The sequence below is a fragment of the Chanodichthys erythropterus genome, chromosome 21 (genome assembly GCF_024489055.1).
Source record: "Chanodichthys erythropterus isolate Z2021 chromosome 21, ASM2448905v1, whole genome shotgun sequence".
In the NCBI taxonomy this organism is placed as follows: domain Eukaryota; kingdom Metazoa; phylum Chordata; class Actinopteri; order Cypriniformes; family Xenocyprididae; genus Chanodichthys; species Chanodichthys erythropterus.
The window spans coordinates 16381276-16404453 of record NC_090241.1 but is presented as its reverse complement, the minus strand read 5'-3'; the positions used below and the strand labels follow the sequence as shown (position 1 = coordinate 16404453).

Genomic DNA, 23178 nt, shown 5'->3' with positions numbered 1-23178 from the left:
GCTACGTTTCTGGGGGTAGTATGGGAATCAACTTCGATGCATGCACGTCCAACGTAATACCCCTGCAGTGGTGGCTCAGGACCAAGGGGTTCTCCCTGAGGGGAAGCCCGTTCCGCAGGAGCAGAGTTACGCGCAGATGCCTTCGTTCTCTGGGCATGTGGAAGAAACCATGGTTCCTGTCCCAGGTTCCTGAGTTGGGTCCTTCACAGGCTGGGAAGCAGTCATGGAAGGCTGCTTTACAAGGGGTCTGTGGAGATGGCATCATCTCTCTGGGCACATAAATTGCCTGGAGATGATGGCTGTGCTTGTAGCTCGGAGGCACTTCCTCCCAGACCTCAGGGGCCATCATGTTGTAGTACGAATAGACAATATGTTGGTGGTCTCATACATAAATCGTCAGCGAGGCCTGAGGTCACGCCCTCTGTGCAGACTGGCACATCAGATCCTTCTATGGTCCCAGGGCAAGTTGCTCTCACTCAGAGGATCCCTGGGGATCAAAATCTGGGAGCTAGCATCCTATCGAAATAGGGGCTGAGGCCTGGGTGATGGAGATTCTACCCAGATCTATTGCCGTCACAAGAGATGATCCACTGTCAGCTCTGGTTATCCCTTACACATCCAGCCCTGCGGGGCCAGATGCCATGGTGCAGACTTAGATGAGGCTTTGTCTGTACACATTTTTCCGTGATTGCTCTGTTCCCAAGAGTTCTAGAGAGATGTGGGCTGACCATTAAGGCAATCAGTTCCTGGATACAGGTCTCTCAACTGAGGTTGTGGAGACCAGCCCCAACTCTAGAGCTTCCCCCATGAGGAATCTTTATACCATAAGCCAAAGTTCACTTTTGCTGTTTGTTGGACCCAGTTAACTGCCCAGTTGCTTCAGTGCTGGAGTTCCTTCAAGACCGTCTCTCTGCCGGTCTTTCCCCGTCCATACTTAAAGTCTGTGTGACGACCAGTTGCCTTCCACGCACCACTAAGTGGTGGACCTCTGGGAAAGCATTATTGTTAATTGATTCCTTTGTGGCATTATGAGGGTGAGGCCTGCAGCTTAGGTTAGAGTCCCGGCAGGGGGATCTAGCCGTGACTTTAGAAGAGTTGTCCCTGGCACTCTTCAGACCTTTGGTCTTGGCTTATAGTCCTACAGGCCCTCATTCTCCGACTGTGTCAACGGACCAAGAGAAGCAACATCTACTTCTGTATGACTGCTTGGTGAAAAAGACTGACCAGTTGTTGGTATGCTTCAGCCCCCTAAGAGGGCTGCCCGGCTACCGAACTAACAATCAGCAGGTGGATTCTAGAGGCAATTTCCTGATCTCGAGGTGTGCTGTCTGCCCTTGCCTCTGCCAGTAAGCCCTTTCCACCAGAAGTATGGCATTAAGTATGGCAACTTTTGTCGTAAGGTTTTATAGCCTGGACCTGCTGGCTACTCCGGGGTCTTGAGTGCTCTCCTCCTGAGCTGTGCCTGTACAGTTTCACACCAGGACAGGCATTTGTCAGTATGGCGTAGTGGGCATCTCATTCCCCAAAGCATCATCATCGACGCAGCATGAGTTCCCTCGAAACGGAACGTCTTGGGTTACGACTGTAACCCTTGTTCCCTGAGAAGGGAATGAGATGCTGCGTCCCTATGCCATACTCCCTGCATGCTTGAGAGTGGCTTGCTTCAGCCTTTTAAAGCTGATGCTACTGTGTTGCCGGCTTCAACCTTGTAGCTTCTGCGGTACACCATCACAAGTCACGAGGTGACACAGTACCAATCAGGACTGAACTAGTTGTACAAGAGCTTCAGATACTGTCACACTGAATGCGCTCCCCAAATCATCATCATCGACACAGTGTATTGTTCTCTTCTCAGGGTATAAGGATTACAGTCGTAACCTGAGACATTTTTCAAATATAAATGAGCAAATATTAATAATATATTATTGCCTTCAGCTAAGGCACAGTATTTAATATTTGCCTCTAGAGGTCACATTCAAAACAATAACAAATGCATGGCTTAATGACACTGTGAAGGAGAGTGTAATGATCGGAGCTGCCGTCTTCACCACCACTGCTGATGGAAATCGACCCAACGGGACTCACAAATCATGTTCATGGATAAGGTAATGAAATAAAGTTTTATAACCATTACATTTGATCACATGATTTTATTACATTCTAATGAATTACCCACAAGTAACATTGTTGAATACTAAATTACTGCTCATAGATGTATGTATTTAATAACACTGCCATAGACTTGTTAAACAGTGTTAGGAAACGCCACACCAATACTGATCCTCGTTTTATTTCTCCTCTTGTCCAAAACCGTTCTTGTGTCATTTGTTTCACCTGTATGATTACGTTTCTTGGAGTTATCTTTGGTGGCAGAACCTGCTGCATGTTCAAAGGATAAAAAATAATTGTGGTCCATGACAACTGCGAAAAAACAACAGAGTGGCGTGCTAGACGCTACAACTACTTCTACATTTTTTCATGACACTCACTGTTGCCATGGTTTCTATGGCAGTACAAGCAGAAACCGAGGATAACATGATGCCATTGACAGGCGACTCAATGAGAAAGGATGTTACACTGGTCAAAATTGCAAATTTCTCTGGATTTAAACATTGTTAGCAACATTTGGGATAATGTAAGTACACGGGTGAACAAAATATATAACACTGTGCTAGTGGTTTTTGAATATTTTAATGCAAAAATCTTGCATGTTTTGCATTTAAGTCTTGAATCTCAAACATGCAGATTTGAGACAATCTTTAAAACATGAACCATCTTTTTAAAGTTGTAATCTTTAGTAGCCTATTATCTGCAAGAAATGGCAAAATCTGGTTTTAATCAATGATATTTGAAATGGCAAAGAAAAAGATTCATGTTTTTGATGAAAATTGACTAAAGGAGAGGAAGGGATTTGTGTATTTTGACTATTAACTCAGTTGTGGCCTCTTCAATGAGCAAAACAAAAAGAACAGCGGATGAATAATAATCCTTCTCTCTTTCTCAGGGAGTGCTGTGCTGTATTAGAGTCAGCCATAAGTGCAGTTTTACTGGTAAAGAGCCAAATGTCCATGACAGAAAATATAATTCATCACCAGCAGTGTTTTTCTATTGGGCATAGTGCAGTCATTACAGTTTACATGTAATGCGGACAAAATGATCCTCACACTCCTCCCTTCTCAACCTCCACTCATATCGCTGCCCTAAGATAAAAGTCATCTGTGTCCAATTTTTCCATTATGTGTACATAGAAATATTAAGTCATTTTCATCTCTCCCCAGATATTGGATGTGTGGGGCTTGAAGCATTTGGTTCTCATTTGGGGCTGAGGCTAAAATTTGGGGCACAGTTACATCTCCATGGTGATATGGTTGTTGATGTTGGTGTGTGGCCCATGGGTGGCATTCCATTATTCCTCAAGTGCAGTTAAAAAGTCTGGGGTCTCCGGTGATTTGAATGATAAAAACGAATTATAAACAGCTTTAACAGTTAAGAGCTATTACATAAATGTCAACACATGCTGGATAGTGACACAGGATAAAGAAAGTCTTGTTTTTGTTTTGTTTTTTGTTTCTTTGCTCTCATATGACCCTGTTGTTTAGTTTTTCTGGTAACACTTTACAATAAAGTTCAGTTTTTTGCAGGAATATTTCAACTGAAAAACAAAAATTCTAGCATCCATTGGATCATTGATGGATCATTTACTCCAAACTTGTCTGACTTTCTTTTGTGAAACAGAAAAATATATTTTGAAGAATGCTTCAGCAGCATATTATGAATATTAAGTCAATGGGGTCCAACAGACAAGCTATTAAAAGGACATAAATGTAGTGTGCAATAAATCAGTACATCCCAACTAACTTCAAACATCATTGGTTCACATAAATTTAAATCTGTTCATCATACTCTACAAATTTATTGTTATGCCTCAGAAGATTTAGAGTCATATGATTTAATTTCCTTTTTGGAGCTTGAAAGTTGGATCTCGTTGACTTTCATTATCTGGATATAAACAGCTAAAACATACTTTAAAATATATTTTTGTGAAAAAAGGAAGATATGAGGGTGAGTAAATTATGACCAAATTTTCATATTTCATTCTTTTTAACATTAGTTAATGCATTATGTATCATGAACTAACAATAAACAAACATGTTTAGAGGCATTTGTTAATTTAAATTAATGTTAATTTATAAATATAATATTGTTCAATATTCATTCATGCTAAAAATGTATTAAAGATAGCCTAGATTAACAAATGCTATAGTATTATTCACTGTTAGCTTAATATACCTAATGCATTAAATAATGTTAGTTAATGTTACTGTATAAAGTAGTTTTTAAAGAAAAATGCAAAAGCATGTTTCGGTACTTGGCAAACACAAATGTGTGGGTGGGTGAATGAATGAACTGATATATGTATGCATGCATACGTAGACTTGGGATTTGCATGATGCATTACATAAAAATACACACGTGCACTATATGTGCAGATGTGTGTATTTGAGTGTTGGTTTGTGTTGGCGCACAATCATGACAGAGCACTTTCATTATGTGGTATAATTTTATGGCTATAGATTTCAGCACTGGAGACTCTCCAGTGTTTCCAGCCATAAATACTGAGCTCCCTTTCCCTCTTTAGCTAAATATACTGCCACCCCAGTGCTGTCATCAAAACAGAGTTGGCGACTCAGCAAAATTAAATGCTTTTTATTGATACTGGCAGCCATATTTAATGCTGTATATTTAAACCCTCATGTGGCAAATTGGCCAGCTGTTGGAGTGGGACTGAATTGAGACCCTACCCCACATCTGTGGAGATTTCAGCCTGTAGAAAAGGCTTTGCCAAGTGTATAGAATTTCAGGTGCAGGTGTCAGACTGTTAACTAAATTGTATTCATCTCTTTATGGGACCATCAATACAACAAAGAGCAAGCGGAGTGTCTGCAACCCCTTCAGCCGTGACTTATTCATGATTACAGCACCAGCCTCGAGTACCTTATTGATTTTATAAAACGGTTACCACACAATACAAATATTAAAGCCAAAAATATGTATCAATGCAACTTTCATGAAGTAAACTTTTTCTAAAAGCCTTCCTTCCGCCGGAAAAAATAGTCCCTGACCATGAACAGCAACAGAAGTTACATTTTCACACCCTTAGATGTGTGTCAGGCAGTAGTGAAGACTTTTATATTGAAAAGACTGAATTGTTGTGAACACGGAACACGACACAACGGACAAATGCTTGGACCAGCACTGTCAGTCATGGGAAAACCCCTTAACTGTTAAAAGGACAAGATAATACATCAGATATTTAAACAGATTTTTTTATTATGAACATAGGACTAACCTGAAGGAAAATGCTAAATCTGAATGTAGGTAATAAACTCTATCTTTTTCTCACAATACCCTTCTACATAATACAGTAAGCTTCAATGAACAATATCAATTGAGAACATACAGTTTATGTTGCTAATAGTGGTTGCTAAGGGTGTTGTGTAGTGATACACAGAACCGTTGGGTGAAGCGGTCATAGCCGTGTTTTATCGTGAATAAAACACAGCTATAGACCAATCAGAAAAAAGGACAGGAACCAAATGTTTTATAAAGTGAATTTATAACAGATAAGTGGCGTTGTTAGGCACGACATGGAGCGCAGCGCCTAAAACCCCCTTAGCTGTTATAAATTTACTGTATATCACGGATTCACTGGGCTTATTGCTTTTATAAAACGGTTACCACACAATACAAATATTAAAGCCAAAAAATATGTATCAATGCAACTTTCATGAAGTAAAATCATTAAAAGCCTTCCTTCCGCTGGAAAAAAATAGTCCCTAACTGTGAACAGCAACAGAAGTTACATTTATAACACCATTAGATGGCGACAACAATTGTCTTTATGAGCGAGTCACTCAGTCGCAAAGACTTTTATATTGAAAGTTGTTGTGAACACAGAACAAGACGCAAAATGATAAATGCTTTGACTAGCGCTGTCAGTGTCAGCAGCGCACGGGAAATCTCAAGGACAAGATCACAGCGGACACTCAAAAATTTTTTTAATTATGAACATAGGACTGACCTGAAGGAAAATGCTAAATTTGAATGCAGGTAATACACTCGATATCTCTCTCACAATACTCTTCTACATAATGCAGTAAGCTTCAGTGAACAAAATTAATAGAAAACAAACATATGTTAACGTTGCTAAGAGACAGGCGCAGCAACATACACTTCCAGTGGCGCAGCGATACTTATGTAATGCGGTCATTTGTATGTTTTCGGGAATTTTACAACGGCTTCGAACATGGCTCAACCAATCAGAATAAAGGGCCGGAACTATCCGTTTTAGAAGTTATTTTTAAAACTATATGTTTAAAGCAGTAAGGAGTTATTTTAAGGGTCAAGAATACAGTTACATGTTAAATATAGTATTTTGTATTTTAGGAGTTCTTGCTCCATGGACTAAAACGTCCTGTGCTTAGATCCTGGACAAGGCCCCTCATTATTCATATTCCACTTTATATATTCCACTTGAGTATTTTAAGTGGTTCAACCGTGAATATCAACAATGGGCCTCAATCTCAAAGTCAGCCCTTTACCTCACTCTCTTTTGAAACATCACCTAAACCCAAAATAAACTCTGATGACCTACATTGAGTCACTATTGTGTAAGACACAAAGCCTGCTCCATATCGAGTAAATCCCTCCTAATATGTTTTTTCTGGAATCTATTGTGTCTTGGTCATCTTATAATTATCATTTGATTGAGGGATTTGATAAACAATATGACTAATTACATTAGGAGTTATATTACTCTGGAAAAGAAACTTTCCATAAATGACACAGTCAGCTGATCTAGTAGACTGACAGTCTGGGCTCTTCCTAGGAAGGTGATGTCATACTGAAAATCCATTGCCCCACACTGGTCACTGTTGGCCAGTTTAAAAAATGATGTCACCACTTTGTAGTTCTCTCAGGGCTTTATTAGTATTATTTTTCTTTTTAAAAAAATGCTTTATTTCCATTCCTTTTTATATCCATTCCATTCCATTCCTTTTTATATCACATACTCAGATACAAATGTATAGCATAATGCAATGTAAGTTGCTTTTGATAAAAGCGTCTGCCAAATGCATAAATGTAAATATTTTAGGAATATTTAACTTGACTCTGAGGCTGTCCAATGAAAGTATGGCAAAGGCCAATATTGTCCGAAAGTCATTAATGTTGGTTTATGCATATGTATACATATGTTCATCAGTGTAGATGCCAGATCTCCATATGGTCTACATAAAGTAATGAACTCATTGTCGAACATAAGATGACTACACATTACTATCACAGGGTGGGTCTTATGACAAAATGCTTTATATATAAACAGAAGAATTCAAGTGGTGCTCAATGCAGAGCTGAATGACATCCAGCTCCACCTCTTTGGACATAATGTGTGGAGCCTAACCTAGTCCAGAATTTATGTACATTGACTTAGGGGTTGTTTACACAACACTGTTTTTAACCAAAATTTTGGCTGTTCGTTTACATGACGATGGCGTTTTTGGGGGCCTGAAACGCAAGCTTTTGAAAACAAGATTCAAAGTGCACCTTTTTGAAAACTATTGTCTCCATGTACACAACAAAAAAACTAATTTGTGAAAACTGCGATGTCCTGTGTGTGCGTATTCAGTGTAGGTGCGTAATGTTTCTTTACAAAGTGACATCGCCAACTACTGGCCTGGCCCGAATAACAACATTTTTAGTCATTTTTTCGCGGATTCGTGTACACGGCGATCGCTTGTCGTCAAAGGAAAAACTTTTCATTTTTAGTAAATCATTGTTGTGAATGTACACTAAGAAATGTCTTCAGCGACCCACTTATTGTGGTGCACACAATGAGCACACAAACAAACTCCGAAAAGATTACAAGAATTTATTTGGTATATACAGAGCATACATATAGCATGCATATTTACAGCACATTGTATTTACAAACACTACAAGGTTTCACATACCAATGGAGAAAAAAAACAAAACAAACTATTCACAAATAGTGTGTAGTTTCAGAGCAAGACAGCCTGAAAATGTTCACATTTACATCTTTCAGACTTTCCTCTTTTGTTGGAAAGCCTGGTGACTGATATGGAGAGAACTGGAAGATAAAACATTTGATGTGATATATTTTATGTAACATCAAGATCCACACAATATGTACAGTAACATATTCTTGATGTCAAGACAGTGAAACCTTATACACACATAGACACACTGAGGTAGATAAACAGAAAGACAGCACAATCATTTCACCATTCAACGTACAGGAAAACCACTGTGTCAAACACAGCAGTGTGAACTTACAATACAATAGTGTTTACTGGAATGAGAGAAAGACCTTTTTTATAAAACCAACAAGGCCTCTGTTATCTCTACAGCCATTAAATGACTCTTGATTACATCTATAAGAGATTCAAACTCTGTTAGACATGACAGCATTGTTTTAAACATTCCCAAAAGACACAATACAAGGACTATGAATATAATCATTCATTTAAACCCACATACATGGATACACAGAGCTATAGTGTGACCAAACACACGCAGACACTTAAATGGTGAAGAGCTTAAAAGAGAGAAAAAAACATTTGCATCATCAAAATATATTTTGTATTCCAAATAATATAGTGTTCTCATATAAAAGATACTTGTAAAAAATATATCTATAATAAAATCTTATTTTATATGATTATGTCAGGAACATATAAGTGAATGCAGCTCACTTCAGCATTATGGACTATGTTTAGATTTAGAGAAAACACGCAACATTTTATAGAAATATGCCCACAAAAATTCACAGTATGTAGATAGAATTAGAGGGTGGCTCTATGTATATATATATATATATATATATATATCTCTGGAAAAATATAACTTTATACACAAATAAATGTTAAAATTCTTACTCTCTTTCCTCTTACAGGAGACATTTATACACGTTTACAATGAAATAAAGTACATTCTATAGGTACAGTCTGTAGCAAGCAACACAAACAAAAAAGCAACATTAGATATTAAAAACAACTAGATGCACAGATTTGGCAGATTTTCACATCAGAGGGTATATACTGTGCTTAAAGCAAAGCAAACACCACTTCCCTTCTTGCCTCATTTTATCACTGAAATTATCATATACTCAAAGTTAAGGCACATATAATGTAATAACATTCATGTAAAGTTTAGACGGTGGGATTACTCTGGCTTTGTTAAAAAAAAAAAAAAAAAAAAAAAAAATCCCAAAATGTTAACTTCACATACACAGCAGAAATAAAGTAATGATTTTGTTGAGAAATGTTGATTTTGTGTTGACTTTAGTGGTAGGTTAGTACCTGAACGTATACACCCATTCTTTGGCATCAGATTATGTACATCTTTTGTGACTGTTTAAATCATTCTCAACAAATACTCATTTTGATTTAGTAATTTAAGGACAAAATATAACAGTCTGCTGTTTCTTGAAATCATTACCTTTTATACTCATGTTGAATAATAATGCCCAGCATTTAAAAATAACATTCTATAAAATATAGAAGTCCGTTTTTGACTCATAAAATGCTTATTATCTGTAATTATCTGTACAGAGACTAACAGTGGCTATCGAACATCAAAATTTGGGAGGGAATCAACTGAACATCATATTTTATTTTTATTATTTTGCAACTATCTTTAAAAGGCTAATTCTGGAAAAGAGCTTATGCATGTATATATGTAAATTCTTTTATATTAGGCTTTATGATTAATTGTTTAATTTTAAAATTATCTTCTAAATAGTGATAAATATTTGGTTTTAGCTTTTTATGGAGTTATTTCCACTTTAAATTTCTATGCATTCCATACAATATTAACAGAATATACATTATTTTACAATATGCCAAAAACCGTCCTCTGATAAAGGCTTTTTACACCATTCACTCTCGGCGTCTGAATCAAGAAGACGGCTGGTCTTAAAGAACACTATACACTTTAATGTAGAATTCAATGATTGGCATCTGGGTATTAAAAGTCAGACATGGAAAACTGACCATTAAAATCATTTATCAGGACTAAGAAATGTAAAAGTAATTTCTCTTATCAAATGCTTGATTGGGCAAAGCACTAATCTTTGTTTAGGTGCAGACAGAACCCTTGCGAAACCTCACAGAGTACTAACTGTTCCTCTGACTGCCTTCATGCCATAATGGCTGGTGTAAACAGCCTTTGTTATTTTCACGTTGTTCTCAACCATATAAGGCAAAAACAACACTCTCTTGTGGGGTTAAAAAAAAAAAAGCAACATTTAAAAACTGTCTGGGATCTTGATTATGTTATTTCCCTCACCTCTAAACGTAGCTTATTTCATCCAGTTTTATATTCAGCCTAAACATTTGTTCAAATAATGAAAATAATAAGGCCTGGTGTTTTCAAGATGTGCTACTAAGTCACATATTCTTCCATTCTTAACACCAATGGAAGCAGCAGTCCGTCCAGCTGCTCTATGCATTACTGCTGCTTGAACACGGCGTGCTCTGTGTGCTGCCGATACTGTGAGCCGCACTGCTGTTCTCAGACACCGGCTGGGATTTTGGTACCTGCTGCCTCGTTCCTGTGCCACCTGAAGAGGGAGATTGATAAAGTAGACGTCAAGGCTTTCAGGGATACTTGGAAAAACACATTGTTTTCTAGATGTCATGAATCTGAACACTATGACTCGCACTAAATGTGACTTTCTGTGGTTCAGGTCTTTCAGAATGGCAGAAGTTGTTAACCCCAAAGTCATGAAAGCATTAGGGGCTTTAGAGTACCTAGAACTGAATAGTTCTAGGTACTCAGTTAAAGGAACTAGCCACTAGGATAGTTCCCAGAGAACTAATTTCTCCCCCGAGCCATGTTCCTGGTTGCATTTGCACCAGGAATAGGAACTGTGAAGCGGCCGACAGCGTCGTCTTTAAGCACGGCATTTACAAACGCTAAAAACCAGTGAATGGAGCTGTGTTTGTTGTGTGTCGTGGGTTACGTGAGAACGGAGATGGAATGTAAATGCATAAAGTAAATATGTAAATATGTTTACACGGCTTTTTAAAAATGCAGGGTGCCGGTGTTTGACATGCATTTGACCAATCAATGTACACTCACGTCACTGATAGTTCCTATAGTGCTGGTTTAAACCCTAATCTGAAGTAGGAGCTAATTTAGTTTGCCCAAAAGGAGTTCCTAGAACTAAAATCGTTCCTAGTTCCTGTGGTGCGAACATGGCAAAATCCAGGGACTTCAGCCAATAGTTCTATGAACTATGAAAAGGTTCCTCCGGTGCGAAAGCCCCTATTGTAACCCTTTCAGGCACAGAAACAACATTTATTTCATTTGTTGTTTTTCCTGGTGCATTAATGGTGCCCTAGAACCAGTTTTTACAAGATGTAATATAAGTCTAAGGTGTCCCCTGAATGTGTCTGTGAAGTTTCAGCTCAAAACACCCCATAGATTTTTTTAAATAAATTTTTTGACTGCCTATGTTGGCCGATTCAGGCTGCAGCCCCTTTAAATCATGCGCTCCCTGCCCCCCCGAGCTCTCGACTATATTACAGTGCATTTACAAAGTTCACACAGCTAATATAACCCTCAAATGGATCTTTACAAGATGTTCGTCATGCATGCTGCATGCATGCGTTGGATCATGTGAGTATAGTATTTATTTTGATGTTTACATTATGGGCTCATTATGAATTAAATTTTTTTCTCTACTTCACTTTGGCCACAATTATTGGCATCCAATTAGTGCAAAGTCCTTTTCCCAAGATAACAGCTCTAAGTCTTCTTCTAAAATGCCTGATGAGTTTGGAGAACACCTGACAAGTTATCAGAGACCGTTCCTTCATACAGAATCTCTACAGAACCTTCAGATTCCCAGCTCCATGTTGGTGCTTCTTTTCTTCAGTTCACTCCACACATTTTCTTTAGGGTTCAGGTCAGGGGACTGGGACGGCCATGGCAGAAGCTTAATTTTGTGCTCAGTGACACATTTTGTGTTGGTTTTGATGTTTGCTTTGGATCACTGGACAATCTGATGGACAATCCAACCAAAGCCCATTATAGGATTTCTAGCAGAAGCGGTCAGGTTTTGATTTTTATCTGTTAGTATTTGATGCCATGATGCCATGTATCTGAACATGATGTCCAGGACCTCCAGCAGAAAAATAGGCCCACAACATTAAAGATCCAGCAGTATATTTAACCGTGGGCATGGGGTACTTTTTATCCATGTGTGCACCAAACCCATCTGGTGGTTTTGCTGCCAAAAAGCTCTTCTTCTTTTTTTTTTAGTTTCATCTGACCGTAGAACCAGGTCCCTTTTGAAGTTCCAGTCGTGTCTGACAACTGAATATGCTGGAGATTGTTTCTGGATGAGAGCAGAGAATTTTTCTTGAAACCCTCCCGAACAACTTGTGGGGATGTAGGTGGTGTTTGATCATTTTTTTTAGGCTTTCTGAGACTCAAGACTCAACTAATATCTGTAATTCTTTAGCTGTGATCCTTGGAGAGTCTTTGTCCACTCAAACTTTCCTCCTCACAACACATTAGGACGATTTAGACACATGTCCTCTTCCAGGCAGACTTGTAACTTTTTTAGTTAATTGGAACTTCTTAATTATTGCCCTGATGGTGGAAATGGGGATTTTCAATGCTTTAGCTTTTTTCTTATAGCCATTTTCCATTTTGTGAAGCTCAACAATCTTTTGCTACACGTCAGAACTATATTCTTTTAATTTTTCTCATTGTGATGAATGATTAAGGGAATTTGGCCTTTGTGTTTACACATATTTGTACTGCTGTGGAACAGGAAGTCATGGCTGGACAATTTCATGCTCCTAGTCACCCTGGTGTGCTACAAAATGTAAATATGACTGGGAATATACTATACTATATATACTATAATTTCTAGGGGTGCCAATAATTGTGGCCAACATGTATTGGAGAAAAACATTATTACTTTATTATTTCATAATGTGAGTTTCCCCTCGCTTTCAATTTTTTTATTTCGATGAAAGGTTAGAATTTTGTGAATTTTTTGAATGAAAGGGCAACAGGATAAACAATGCAGATTTATTTTCACAGCCGCCTTTGCTCATATTTACTAAAAGTGCCAATAATTGACATTTGTATTTGTATTTTCTTTGAATATGCCTGTTCAAGCGCAAGACATGAAAGAGAGCTCAATTCAGTATTTGAGAACTGTCTGAGATGCGTATTTCTTGCCACGCGCTTTGGATGTTTGCGCACAGAAATCTTCCCTTTCACATCTTCTTGTGCTTGAATATTTAAATTGGCAAGGCTTTAACTTTTGTGACGATGCAGCACTGACCCGTCAACTGTCCTAAGCGTCATTCACGTTCATGTTCTCACCACACTGCATTGTTAAAATTCATAAAAATGTGACCGGCCAACTGGTGATTGACACTGTTTCATATACTCACCAACACCGAATCTTGCTCACTTTTGGCTCTTGGCGAGTGCAAATTTTAGGCCCTGGATAGATGCAATGCGGTCTTTAAATTCTAAGGAGGCTGCATGCTAGGTTTTGGAACAAGGCTTATGTCCATCTCATTCTTCTGCCTTTTTCTTCACTGATTGTTGTTCTAGACAGACTTAAATATTCCACTATCAGAAGACTCAACCCTGAATCAGAGAGGCAAGTAAGAATGCATGTACTTCATCTTGTAGATAGTTTGCCTGACAGAGGGTTGAAGAGTTTTTAATCAAATTCCAGGTTTGCTTTACATACTTGACATTTGACTAAAAAACAATATTAATAAGCACTCTGCTATCCTACACTACATACATCTGAATTCTCTGTAAAAATCGTCTGTAAATAATTTCCACCAACCCACCATTGTAAATTGTGAGCGCGTTTATATGTGTGTGCTTCTCTTCTCAGCTCAACTGGATGTGTCTCTGCTTCCCTGTTTTAGGCCCCTCTGCTGCTAATATGTGCCAGAGATGTGCTGCCAAGAGCTCCAGCTAAAAACAGCCTATTTCCTCACACAGTGCTCTGTACTAGACTCTCGCTTATCTGCCTCTGTACACCTCACTTTTACGAACAATAATCTTGCAAATGTACACAGTGACAGCACACAGACTAACAACATATGTTGGCTATAGTTAAATGAAACACTACCCCAAACAAAGATGCATTTTGCTGTATGTGTGAGAAAGAGTTTGATGGCTTGTTGACCTCTTCCACTCAACCGTGTCATTTTGTTGTGTAACTCCCACTCTGTGTGCACAGGGGCAACGTCCTTAACCTATCAGTGTGATCTACGACAGGGATGGTGACAGGATTACAGGAGCTGTTTTTTAACAGACCCCTGCAACATTCCACACATAGCTTTCCCTAAAATAGTAAGTATCCCTAATGTATAGAACAATTATATACTCATAATCATTATACACATCACTCTTTTAGTGTTAAACAGTAGTGTTATTATTGTTAAGTAAAACAGTAAAAATATAAAACAACTAATACCAATGACAAAACCCACACAGAATTAACTTAAAATTAAAATTAAAATTAAAAAAAATGTAAAAAATAAAACTTAATTCAAAATATAAACAAAAACTATATAAAAAAGGATATAAAAATACTAAAGTAACAGTTTTCAAACTGGGGTCTGGTTGACCACCGGAGGAAACATGGGTTCCTCTGAGAAAAAAAAAAAATGCTAAAAAAATAAATACATTTATATTATATATATATGCGTGTGTGTGTCTGTGTGTGCTTGTTTTTGTGATTTATGAGGACACAAATTTGTATAATGACATGGGTATTACACTGGTATTACGATGAACAGACAAGTCCTCACAAAAAATGACGGAATATTTTAAGTCTGTTTTGCTGCAATGTGAAAAAAAACCTGCAAAACGCGCCAGCGCGTTTTCAGACCTCAGAGTGTTAAAATAGCTTTAAAAACATACTAAACAATGTTTTATTAAAAATGCAAAAATGCAGAAAGTTTTATGTGATGGGTAGGTTTAGGAGTAGGGGTAGTGTAGGGGGATAGAATATTTGTAAAGTATAAAAACCATTATTCCGATGGAATGTCCTCACTAAGATAGCAAAACAAACCTGCGTGTGTGTGTGTTTGTGTGTGTGAGACCCTGGACCACAAAACCAGTCATAAGTATAACAAGTATATTTTTTAACAATATCTTACAATACACTGTATGGGTCAAAATTATAGAATTTTCTTTTATGCCAAAAATCATTAGGATATTAAGTATAGATCATGTTCCATGAATATATTTTGTAAATTTCCTACCGTAAATATATCAAAAATGTATTTTAGTGAGTGGATATGCATTGCAAAGGACTTCATTTGGACATTGGACTATATTGTCCTATCCCAACAAACCATACATCAATGGAAAGCTTTTTCAGCTTTTAGATCCTGTATAAATCTCAATAAAAAAAAAAAAAACTGCCCCTTATGACTGGTTTTGTGGTCCAGGGTCACATATTATACATTTAGCTGTATTCTAGTAAGTAGAAGAAATATGCTGTTAATTAACTAAATTAAAATAAATAATTACATATAATATTTTAATCACTCTTTGGCTGATTTTGATTCAAACATGTTTTCAATAGCTAAATTAGGGCTTCTTGGCATAAAAAAGTCTGTAAACCCCAGTACTGCACTAATACACTACAATATATGTTATATTATTTGTTATTTTTGAGGACCAAAGTAACATACTAAGAGAAAAACAGGATCATTCTGTGTGTCTACCTGACAGAGAGAAAGGGAGGATTTTGCCTCATTCTACCAAAGCCTCTATTTGGCATTTTCCTGCACTTCCCAGGGGGGGAAAGCACCACCGTGTTTTTGATATTTTTCATCTTTCAGCATTTTTTTCCAAGAAGCTCTGAGACAATAATTTAGTCTGTTCCAAACATAAAAAAAAGTACTGGGTTAACGTCAGTATCAAAAAATGATTCCATGTAGGGCTATTTAAGTAACATGATTGAATACTTTACAATACGGTGGTTAAATAACCCTTTGGCTTGTATGAAGTAATCAATGCCATTATGAGAAACACATGGCTGGAATGATCAGTATGCCACAACTACACTTTATTTTTTTTATTTTTAATTTCAACATTTTACACCCGTTTCTGTCAAGAAAGTGTCACAGTTTTGACCTTAAATTAACTTGGAGGGTAGTCAAATGAAACACTGTGTCTTACCAGTAACACAAAAAGTGACTCTGATCTGAAATGCTAGCATAAAAAGGTAAATAATAACAAACTCAGCATTTGGGGTTACCTGATCTAAACTCTTCAGTCTCATTTAACAACAACGAGCAAGAACACAGCTGGATAATATCATCCCAACTGAATACCGCAGGCAATATTAATAAAATTACACTGATTTATGTTTTTGAACAAACTCTAGAATAAAAATGAGAGCTAATAAAAGCTGAACATGACTCCTTTTATGTCAAGACACAGATATATCCAAGATACACATGTGCACAAAATATAAATAGCTCAAATCCAGAATGGCTTTGATCCTTAGTCAACATACTGATACTCATCGGTCTACACTACAGATTCTGGAACAGTGCTCAAAATGGGAATCCCTTCAAATGTGTGCCATAAAACGGTAGCAGGTCAACGCCACTCAAGACAAAAACCAGAGGCTGGACTAAGGGTGAATGCAAATGGGCGGAAAGGGGGGCTAAGAGCGAGTATGCGCTTCCTCTGAAGAGTCAACAGAGGTCGTCGGCCTGGCGACAACAGGGCATTGCAGGGAGGAGGGGTGGAGTGAATCTTGGCATTCAGCTGAAGGATTGTATATGTATTTTCCTGTGAGGCCTAGAGACACCCTCACAGCGGACAAGGGGAATTCCAGTCCCTTTCGGGCTATTGTACCCAAAATACTGCCGACCAACCAGCAGTCCCCCCAATGCTTGAAAGACCGGAAAAGACAGATGCGCGTCTGCTGACGAACGGGATATATTTACGGGCAGGGAGTCAATATGTTATTGTTAATATATTGCTGTTAACAGAACTGGCTAGCCCTTCCGATGATCAAAAATGAACATGTTTGCTTTCTTATTTTGACGATATGATAAATTACACTACTAATTAGCTTGAGGCAGGGAATGAGAACAAAGGTCAGGTGAGTTCAAGGGTGTTCTGATGTGAATATGCAGGGACTTTGGATATTTTCTCACCTGTATGTGAGTAGATGAACCATAGAGCTCCAGTCAGAAGGGCTCCGATCACAAAGGCAGCAAAAGCGATGCCCACTACAGTCGGGGTGTCCAACACATATATGATGTCTGCTAGAAAGAAATCAAAATATAGATTAAAGTATGTCTGTTAAGCATGTAACAGTTTAGATTTTTCACTCTGTAGTCAGGGTTTCAGTACAGTTTGGTAAATATTTGGTACATCGCAATTAGGAGTGCATCAATCGGGAAAATGTAAGGAATGTGATGAAACCAATCCAATTACCGATATTTATTTTTTTATTAAAGAAATATTTTCATTCCACTTTTACATGCATTCAGCCATATACTGCAGAAACATGGACAACACTGTAAAATTAATATTATTTTTTTTTTCTCTCAAATGTCAACATTTAATCAAATTATTTTTTTCCCCAAGTACCTGAGTTATGTTAAAAAACGAATGTGGGACAGCCAGTACTTTATCCATTTATTTATTCAACTGAACTGATTTAATCTGAATAATGACTGTTTACTATTGTCTTTTAAGAGCTGATTTACAGCAGAATTGAATTGTGTTTGCATCAATGAATCAAATAATCACTGTAAAGCTGCTTTAAAACAATCTGTATTGTATAAAGTGCTATATAAATAAATGTGACATGACTTGATTTAGCTCCAAAAATATCCCAGTAAAAAAAAAACAAAGAAAAACAAAAACAAAACAGGAATAACTAAACCTCTTTGGGTTTTATTAATTGTTAATTAACACAAACTACTAATTCAATATAAAAGTATTGGCCATGTTTTATGAACAGCCCACTTACGATGAACTTAGATTCCCTTTCGAAGTGGAACTCAACACTGTGTCTTGGATCGACGCAATGTGGAACCGGTGTCTGAAGCACGTGTACAAAAATTTCAATGGCTGATGACAGTCCATGACGCCATTAGTGGAGCACCCGCGCGTATAAGAGGGAGCCTGCAACAGATATCATCAACTTTTTGTGTCTTCAGGAGATGCAGTCGAGACACAACATCTTGTTTGCATGCCTTGGGCTTGCCTGCATGTCACCTTCAGACAAAAAAGTGGATGATGGCTAATGCAGACACCCTCTTATACGTGTGGGCACTCCGCGTAGTGAAATCATGGACTGTTGTCGGTCAATGAAATAGTCGTGTGTGTACACACATGCTTCAGACACTGGCCGCACTGATGCCATTCCCCATAGCGTCAATCCAAGATGCAGTGTCTCGTTACCCTTCTCAGGGAACCATGCTACATTTGTAACCTGAGATGTTCATTATGTGGCCATGTGGTGGTTATCTGTACATTTTAAAAGCTGAGGAAAAAGCTGACTTTGGTAGTTCAAGTAGCTTGGTATATTAAAGGCATAGTTCACCCAAAAATGAAACTTCTGTCATCATTAACTCACCCTCAAATTGTTCCAAACCTGTATGAATTTCTTTGTTCTGCTGAACACAAAAGAATGTTGAAGAATGTTTGTAACCAGACAGTTGTGGGACCCCAATGACGTCCACAGTATGGGGGAAAAATACTATGGAAGTCAATGGTGAGCCATTTGGTTTATTTATTTATTTATTTATTTTTCCAGAAAACATTTCACTTCTAATGTCTGTAATTTAACTCAGGATAGTGTTGATGCGGTTCATGATGTTTACATGCTGTGTGGTGCTTGGTGACCACATGTAAAGCAAGAGCACACGCTTGGTATGGGATTTGCAGAGCAAGCCATCCGAGAGCAAGCCAAGCATCCAAGAGTCTCCTTGGACTTGCGCCACAGACCGAATGACTTTCAGAGATCTAATTAGCTCTAATGATCACTGATCACACAGCACAATAGACCCTGTGTGGCCGCCAGCTTCATAGCCCGTCTGGACTAGTGCCAAAATCCCAAGCACAATAGAGGCTATTCTCAGAGAGAGCACCTTCAGATTTTCATCCCCTCTGACAGAATGATGACAGACTATCACTGGAGCGCTCTGTTAAAACAAGAGCGAGTGCTATGTAACAGCTTCTACCTCAGGCTTTACCCTTTACCCCGAATCACCACCAGAACCACCCCCCCTATATCATATCTGTGCAGGGTAGCTCAAAAATATGAAGCTTGTCATCAACACTCCTGTCTATGTACATGTTTTGAGGCCTGAGCAAAGGGAGGAAAGACAGTAAACACAAAATAAAACACAGCAGTTCAAAAGTTGGTAAGATGGGTCACTAATGCTCACCAAAGTTGCATTTGCTTGTAAAAATATATAATATATATATTAATTTATTTCAGGATTCTTTGATGAATAGAATGTTTAAAATAACTTTGAAATAGAAACCTTATTGTCACCTTCAAGCAAAAATCAGTTAAATTCATTCTTACTGAATTAAGCTTTAATCTGAATATATGAAGTATTAATTTTTTTTTAAAAAGCATTATTAACTTTCAAATGGTAGTATATCTTTGATAAATGTCTTTTATCATGCAATGAATTCAATAAGGTCTAATGTTGTTTGGACATTGACTATCAAAATATCTTATTTGGTGTTCAACACAATACGAAAAGTCATGTATGTAAATGATGACAGAATTTTCATTTTGGGGTGAACTATAGAAAATGAATAATAAATGAACTGTATTTATGGCTTAATAGAGGAAGCAAAACAGAAATGAGAACAAAAGCTTGTATGTTCAGAGGATTCCTGGGAGAAGCTATGTCAGCTCGAAGCAAGGGATGTGGTTTGCTCTGCCGTTGCCATAGGTTTGTCTGAGCTACTCCACCCACAAACCCTGTAAAGTATCTCGGAGGGAAGTAAATTAACTAGCCCTAATGACTTGGACAACATTCTATGTAGTCACCACCGCCCAAGATCTCCTCCTGGGTGTCAGAAAATATTTGTGCTGTTCTTTACTTCGCCCTTTTTAGGGCTAACTGGGCTTCTCAAAGGAAGTATGAACACAAGAACAATACTCTTGTGTGTATTTTTTTGGACAAGCATGGGACAAAATTCAACAAAATGATGTGTTTGCCTGATTCAGCAGTATAGAGCACAGCAAAAAGTAAAAATACCATTCATTTTATTCATAAAGAAATCATTTAAGCAAAAACAAAAATCTTTGAAGTCTCTCTACACTCTCAGTCATACATTTGAATATTACATAAATTGCATTTAGACAATGTCTTGCTCAGTAGATTTAATTAGTATCGTTGCTGATTTGATTACTTCATTCACAATGCTTCAAGGGATGAGCCTCATATAAGAAGTTAAGTACACAAAATCTAAATAAGTTTTCATCACAAATCAAATTTTGTAGTGTTGTGATTTATCTTGGAGCTGATTAGTTTAGTTAAATACTTACATTTCTTTGTTGAAAATGAGGTTTTGGAATACACTACATAATTTTTAAACAGATTTTTGCCCAGATTTGCAGTCTGAAGGAGTCAAAGCTAGTTGCTTAGACAGTCAGAACCACATGGTAGAAAGTCAGAACCGGTCTGCAGATTTTTGGGCAGACTGAGTTGACAGATTTCGCAGAAAATCGCATGGTTTATGATGGGTGGAGAACAGGATTTTTTAGCTTCAGATTATGAATCTGTCCAGTTGGAGGATATCATACATGTTGAGAAACATTCAACAAGTTCAACATTTACAAATATTCAATTTGACCACAAGGGTAGGGAATTATTGATGTTTTCTGATCATAAATCTTTTTTTGGATGGCAATGTTTTGTTCTGCCATGTTTTTCTCAAAGCATGGCACTCCCATAAACTGCCCTCTTTGATTTGTAGATTAAGCCAAATATTTTGGGATCCTGTCCAGAGCGGCGCTTTGAGCCTTTTTGAAAGCTGCTTTTCTGCCATGTCTGTACAAGAGTCTTCTTTGTGTTCAAAATGAGACTCAAAGCCTGTTTCCATTACTTGTATGGCATATTGAAGTTTACTTAATTCACACCAGATAGAATAAGCCTGACATTGGCAACACACACAAGCTCATTCATCAAGAATGAGCCCACACTGGATTCACACTGAATTCACATACAATCTGGATTCACTCCAGATTTCACAGGTATGTGTCATCTGCTTGCTGTGGAACTGATCTTTGATTTTGTTTCTATTCAGAAACAAATAAACCTACATAAAACTTGACTTGGGCCAATAAAATCCCAGCTTGCATCCTTTAGAAGTGGCAATCATTTACCCAATCAAGTGTGACTAATAGATGCATGCTCCATTTGCTACAGGCAGCACAGCAACATTGTGTTATTAAACCAGAATGATTTTCATTAGAGTTGCGAGTCAGTAAAGTTGATTCACTCCAACCGCAATAGGTGCAATAGTGCCAAGAGGATGCAGGGAACAGAACTAATCAGTCATGGTCAAATTAAGTTTCTTTGTGAAAAGTGTAGACACCACCCTGCTGTCCTCTTGTATGCCACACAGCCCATCTACGGCAAATTAACTCCACTGTATATCAGGTAAGTAGTGCATAAAGGCCGCTTTCTTTATCATGATCAAGTTTTTTTCCTTATCATCCTTCTCTCCTTTTTCCCGTACTCTGAATATCCCTCTCTCTCTGTACAAAAAGGGGAGGCCTTAAAGAATGTTTAAGTGAAAACAAATGCTATCCAGAATTGGAAAGCTGATCTTTTTCCTCTCCTCTGATGCATCTATGGGTCCCTTGTTCCAAATCTCTAATGAACCACAGACACTTTAAAATCAAACCACATTGAATGCACAACAAACACACACATGCAAATGCACACATACTGTAGTCAACACTGCCACATACTAAAAGACTCCAGATGGGTGTAATACGCCACAAAGTGAGACAAGACAGGAACTCTGCGACCTGTGATCTGATTGACACACATATACAAACTCAGACGCACACATTTTCCCATGATATCTCATATACACCACTCACAGCAAGATGTACATCAGAATATCTAAGGCTTAAAGGCTCAGATATTAAATTCATCAAACAAATTGACTGAGGTTTGAAAAAAAAAAAATAAAAAAATGTGCACCTTTAATACATGTCTGAATGTTGGATGTTGTATTGACTTGTGATCCTTACCTTGTTGTTTTGGAAATATGTCCTCAGGGACCTTAACAGTGACAGGTGTGTTGTCGGAGATGACCACCATTGGCTTGGTGAAGGTCTTGGTGTTCATCATCATGAGTAAGATGTTGTCCACACTGAGGGAAGTGCACGCTTCATCCGGTAACATACACTATAAAGAAAGAAGCAGAAGTGTTAGAATAAGATCCAGCTGTAATCTTTGGCATATAGGCACCACAATCTTCAAAGAACAGCATGAACCTCACTCATAAGAAAAAAGAGCTTATTATAATAAAAAGGCTTACAATTGCACTTCCTTTATTATGAGGAGAGGCCAGATTTTGGAAACTGTTACAGTTCGGCAAGGAGAGAAAACAGATATTCTGAATGTATTCTGAAAGGGATGCTATTCATTATACATTATATATTAATATTCATTTATTTTCCCTTTCAAAAGGTACCTTAAAGCAGTGGTTCCCAAAATGTTTAGAACTATTTAACATCCTTCTGCGTACCCCCTCTCTTCCACTTAGGCTGCAGTCACACCTTTTCTATTGAGGGACAATATTTGCCCCCTTGAATTGATTTTCAGGTGATTTTTTTTCAAAGTTTTTCTAACCCTATTAAATGCATGTGTGATGTTTAATGTCAAATTCTTAAAATTCAATTATTATAATTATTAATGTAATAAATAAAGCAATAAATTCAACTAAATCAGTACTTTCAATCAAATGAAATCAGTATCAACAAAAGCTATTGCACCTGCAGTGGTACAAACTACATCTAGATGTATTTATTTTAAACATTGTTTAATGATGCTCAGAGGTGGCATGTTTGAAAAACAATAG

The 23178-nt window shown here is 37.6% G+C and overlaps 1 protein-coding gene across 5 annotated transcripts in view; it reads right to left on the bottom strand.

Annotated features, from left to right (window-relative positions):
* The window catches only part of tgfbr3 (transforming growth factor, beta receptor III), a 142834-nt gene that overhangs the window by 4751 nt on the left and 114905 nt on the right, over positions 1 to 23178 (bottom strand). For 3 of the 5 annotated variants that reach the window (XM_067373057.1, XM_067373061.1, XM_067373062.1), the window contains 3 exons: positions 22346 to 22502; positions 17259 to 17369; positions 7929 to 10642 (listed from right to left, as the gene is read on the bottom strand). In XM_067373057.1, coding sequence (XP_067229158.1) covers positions 10524 to 10642; positions 17259 to 17369; positions 22346 to 22502 — 387 coding nt within the window. In that variant the 3' untranslated portion in view covers positions 7929 to 10523. Of the gene's footprint in view, positions 1 to 7928; positions 10643 to 17258; positions 17370 to 22345; positions 22503 to 23178 lie in introns of those variants that run through there. The other 2 variants (XM_067373058.1, XM_067373059.1) reach the window with 2 other exon arrangements.